At 36.3% G+C, this 5,259-nt stretch overlaps 1 protein-coding gene across 1 annotated transcript; it reads right to left on the reverse strand.

The window, feature by feature from the left end:
• Positions 1–527: 527 nt before the first annotated feature.
• On the reverse strand, positions 528–3,387 carry LOC136231202 (uncharacterized). Its single transcript, XM_066020515.1, has 2 exons — positions 1,275–3,387; positions 528–942 (listed from the first exon to the last, which is right to left on the reverse strand). Exons 1-2 carry the CDS (start codon positions 2,713–2,715, stop codon positions 929–931), a joined length of 1,455 nt encoding a protein of 484 aa, XP_065876587.1. The 5' UTR covers positions 2,716–3,387; the 3' UTR covers positions 528–928.
• Between the last annotated feature and the right edge of the window lie 1,872 nt (positions 3,388–5,259).

A 5,259-nucleotide genomic window follows, 5' to 3' on the forward strand; every position in this document is an offset into this window, starting at 1 on the left:
CAAGGAGTAACCGACAAAAATACCGGGAAATGCACGAGGATCCAATTTATCACGGGATGGTTGAAGATTAGAAACAAAGCAATGACAACCAAAAACCTTAAGAAAAGAATAATTCAGTTTTGTGCCATGTAATTTTTCATAAGGAGATTTCCAATCCAATAATGGAGTTGGTAGTAGATTAATGAGATAAGTAGCGGTTAAAAGTGCTTCACCCCAAAACTTTTTAGGAAGGGATGCGTGAAATAATAATGCACGTGTTATTTCAAGTAGATGTTTATGTTTACGTTCAACGATCCCATTTTGTTGAGGGGTATAAACCGCAGATTTCTGATGAAAAATTCCTTGATTTGAAAAAAAAACTTGGCAATTGTGATTAAGAAACTCTGTTCCGTGATCGGTCCGAATTTGTTTAATTTTGGTGTTGAATTGATTTTCAATTAAGATAACAAATGACTTAATGGCACTAAAAACTTGGCTTTTATCACTTAAAAGAATAGTCTAAGTAGCACGTGTGTAATTATCAACAATGGACAGAAAATATTTAGCGCCCGTAAGGGTAGCTAATTTATAAGGTCCCCAAAGGTCCATATGTAACAATTGAAATGGTAAAGTAGTAGATATATCAGTACGGGAAAAAGAAAGACGGTGTTGTTTAGCCATGGGACAAATATTACATGACATAGTATGTGAAACAGGAGGAACAACGGAAATATGTGCTAACTTGGATGCTGAAGCATGCCCTAGTCGATGATGCCACAAAAAAACAGAATCACTGTCATAAACAACATTAGTAATTGGTAAAGTAGGAAAAATAGATGGAGTATTGTCAACTTTATTACAAACATAAGTGGCTATAGTAGTAGGATCAAAGGATTGAGCTGTAAGGTAGTATAAGCCTTTTTGAAAGAAACCGACAGCAATAGCATGATCAGACCGAGGGGCCTGAAATAAGCAAAAATGAGGGAAAAAATGGAGAACGAAATGAGAATCATGTATTAAACGTCCAACCGATAACAAGTTATGAGTAAAAGTAGGGATATGTAAAACATTCTGAAGTATAAAATCAGAATTTATGGTAATGGAACCAACATGTGTAATTTTATTTTTGGATCCATCTGGTAAATGAACCCAATTATTAGAAGTAATAGAAGTAATAGAAGTAAAAATGTTAAGCATATTACACATATGTGATGTAGCTCCAGTATCTATAATCCAAACAGGAGAAGTAGATTTGGAAGAATAAGTGGAATTTAGTTGTGAATTAGAAGATATACCTGCAAAACCTGAAAAGTTTGCCAAAGGCATTGAGGAGTTTGCTGGATAGTTTGCAGGATATTCATCACCAAATGATAAGGGATTTTTATTCTTCATAACCCTTTGAACTTCAATCTGAACCAGTTGAGCAAAGCCATGAGGCATGCTATAGTTAGAAGACATGTTTTCCTTGTTTTCAGAGTCAGATCCGTCCAAAGGTGTATCGCCTCCAATTGAAACATGATTAGCACGAGTCTTGGAGTTCTTGTTCTTCTTCTTTTTAAACTCCTGAAACCATTCAGGAAACCCATGAAGTTTAAAACAGGAATCCTTCTCGTGACCGGGCTTGTTGCAATGAGTACAAAACCTATCAGCCTTGTTGCTTGAATCTCTTTTCTGACCATGTAAGTTACTAAATGTAGTAGGAATAGAGGATTTTGTAGCAAGAGCAGCAATCTCCAATTGAACATGATCAGAATTGACCTCCCTTTGTTTCTCAACATTTTGCAACATTGAATAAGCTTTGTGTAAACTTGGTAAAGGATCTAATAGCAGCAATTGATGTATAACAGGAGAATAGTCAGAGTGAAGGCCCATAAGAAATTGCACTAGCTTATCTGTATTATGTGATTCAGTCATCTTCTGCATAACTAAACAAGTACAGATTTGAGAAGCTTCACATGAACACACAAAAACAGGACATAGGTAGGCTAACTCATCCCAAAAACGTTTAAGTTTAGTAAAATATAGTGCAATTGATAGATTTCCTTGTCTACAGGCATTAATCTCCCTTTTCAGTTGGTAAAGAAGAGGACCATTTGAGCCTCCAAAACGTTGTTCAAGTTCCTTCCAGAGTGTTCTAGCAGAAGAAGAGAACACAAAAGCATCTGCTAGATCTTTAGAAATTGCATTTAAGATCCAGGACATTACCATGCAGTCAGCCCGCTGCCATTTATGAAAGTCTGGTGAGGTTTTGGTAGGAGTAAAGTCATCACTAAGCACAAAATCGAGTTTCTCCTTAGTTGAGAGAGCCAATAACATAGCTCGCCTCCAAGTGACGTAATTAGAACCATTCAAAGGAATTGTAACAAGCACAGTGCCAGGATTATCAGCTGGAGTAAGCTGTAGAGAGTATGTATGATCATCTTGAACATAAGATGACCTATGTTTGGAAGTATGTCCATCACGAAATCGTAGATTATTCATATCATGTAATGGTGTAGGAGATGGCATTTGATCAGAAAAATTAGGCCGATGTACCTTGGAGTTCAATTGAGACATAGAATCAATGTTTTGTGGCTGATTGAAAGTTACATGTCTCGTTGTTGGAGGAACCGGAGCAGAGACAGGTAATTCCGGTAAGAATAACTCTGGTGGAGGTATAGGTGATTGAGCCATCATAGATGGAGATGGAGAGGAGTCTGAAGAAACTTCAAAGTCAATGAATCCGGGTTCAGTCATTTCAATCAAAGCAGAGAAGAAACAAATTACAATAGATTGAAGATGAAATCAAGGTAAGTAGAGAGTACAGATTTAGGAATTGAAGAATCAGAGGTAGCAGCTAATGTGAAAACGAGAAAGTGAATATGGATTAACGGATTAAAAAACTGAAACAGTCCATGGGATCCGGAAGATAAGAAGCCGCAAAATCAACACAATATGAAATCGGAAACCAGAACAGAACAATAGCAGTAAGAATCTCAATCGAAAGATTAACAGAAATCAACACCAGAACGTGAAATCGGAAATCAGAATAGAATAGAGCAAAGAACAGCAGAAATCGGATGAAATAATATGAGATTGGATCGAATGATTAATAGAGATGAAAAGAAAAATGAGAAATCTGAGGTTACCGATTCAGATAATAACATGAAAGCAAAAGTTACCGATTCATCCTGTGAAATAAGGAAGAAATCACCGATTCAACCAGTAAAATAATGAAGGATATTACCGATTGGAGATTGCAGAAAATAGCAGAGAACAGTTACAGCATACAGAAATCACGAGATCACGAGAAAGAGGAAGTGATTCAGCCCATGCTTCTCGAAATATACATCAACAGCGAGTCCCAAAGTTTGGAACGATTCTCAACCCAAAATTTCCGTTTTCAACACACGTAGAGACAGACGTGTAGATAATCGTTTGAGAATCCGATTCTCAATGAATTCTATTTTGTAAAATTACATAATAGATCCATTGAAAAATTAAAGGTGGGAGTGTATACAAAATGCTCCGATACCATGAGAAGAGAGACAATTGTAAAATATAATAAACACTCTTATTCATTATGAAAGTATTTACATGTATTTATAGTGTCATTTACAATGTTTAATTACTATTCTACCCCTTTATACATTTGTGTAATTATATTAATACTACATACATTAATAATTTGTTAAGTCAATTCTAGGACTTCCGTTTTTTGGATGCTTCGATGCTAAATGACTTTTACTTGACAACGAAAAATTCTAGACCCATTGGGCGACGAGGTTTTTGCCAATTGATCAGCCTCACAATTTTCTTCCCTAGGGATTCATCTCACTATAATGCTTTGGCCTTTCGTTGTCCTTCGGTCATGAGCCGCCTGACCATGGTGAGGTATTATTTCATGGTAGCGTCTTTAGAGTCATAATTGTCTATCAATTTGCTGACCACTAACTTCGAGTCACTCTTAAGGATGGTAATGTCTAGCTTAATCATATTCAGTATTCGAATTCCTTGAAGTAGTGCTTTGTATTATGTTGCATTATTGGATGCTGGAAATCCAATTGAGGCAGTATATTTTAACATGATTCCATTAGGGGAATTAATGAAAATAGTAATTTTGGCTTCGTCTTTATTGGAGTAGCCGTCCACATATAATTCCCATACTTAAGTTTGTTAGTGCTTGTTATTTGAATGTCATGCGAGGTTCAAAGGTGACATCAAACCCGATCAGCTTCAACGCCCATTCAGCGATTCTCCCTAAAGTTTATGGTCTTTGCAAAGTTTTCCTTAGGCGAGTTTTCCTTAGGCGGGGTGTATGTCCTCACGATTAGGGAATGGCTTTAGAATTGATGTCGAAGCTTCTGAACGGTGATTACTATTCAATATGACTTTTTTTCCAATTTTGGATATCTAGTTTATGCGTCGGGTAAGATCCCATTGGCATAATATATTGGAAATTCCCTAGTGTATTCTTCTCGGATTAAAACCATGCCTAATGACTCACCAGCTACACTAATGTAAAAATACAATGTTTCTCTTAGTATTACTCTGCTAAAAAAAGGTGGAGAAGCTAAGAAAGTCTTCATTTGCTCGAATGACGTTTGGTATTCAGTCGTCTAGTTGAAATATTTCACACGTTTTAGGCTTTTATAAAAGGGTAGGCTCCTCTTTACCAAACATGATATGAATCGAACGAGAGCATTAATTTTTGCACATCTTTTAGCTTCTTTGGGGGATTCATATCGATGATTGCTTGGATATTATATAGGTTTGCCTCGATTCCTCGCTGAGAAATCATGAAGCCTATGAACTTTCCTGAGGCCACAATGAACGTACATTTCTCTAGATTTTACTTGATGTTATACTCTCGCAAGGTGCCGAAGACTGATTCAGGATTTAAAGCATGAACTTATATTGTTCTGCTTTTCACAATCATAATCCATGTAAATCTCCATTTTGTCCCTAATGACTCATTAAAAAAAATTGTTCACTAACCGCTGGTATGTCGCTCTGATATTTTTTAGGCCAGAGGGCATGACTTTGTAATAATATGTCCCCTCATTCATAATGAAACTGGTTTTCATCATTTCATCTGGGTTCATTGAGATTTGATGGTATCCAACTACAATGTCTAGGAAAGAGTAGATTGCATACCCGGATGTGGAGTAAATGAGCATGTCGATACATGAGAGGGGGGGTAAGAATCTTTTGGAAAATATTTATTAAGATCTATGAAGTCAATTAATAATCTACACTTCCTATTGGCCTTATTCACTAAAACTACATTAACCATCCATT

Source organism: Euphorbia lathyris, chromosome 5 (genome assembly GCF_963576675.1).
Source record: "Euphorbia lathyris chromosome 5, ddEupLath1.1, whole genome shotgun sequence".
Taxonomy (NCBI): domain Eukaryota; kingdom Viridiplantae; phylum Streptophyta; class Magnoliopsida; order Malpighiales; family Euphorbiaceae; genus Euphorbia; species Euphorbia lathyris.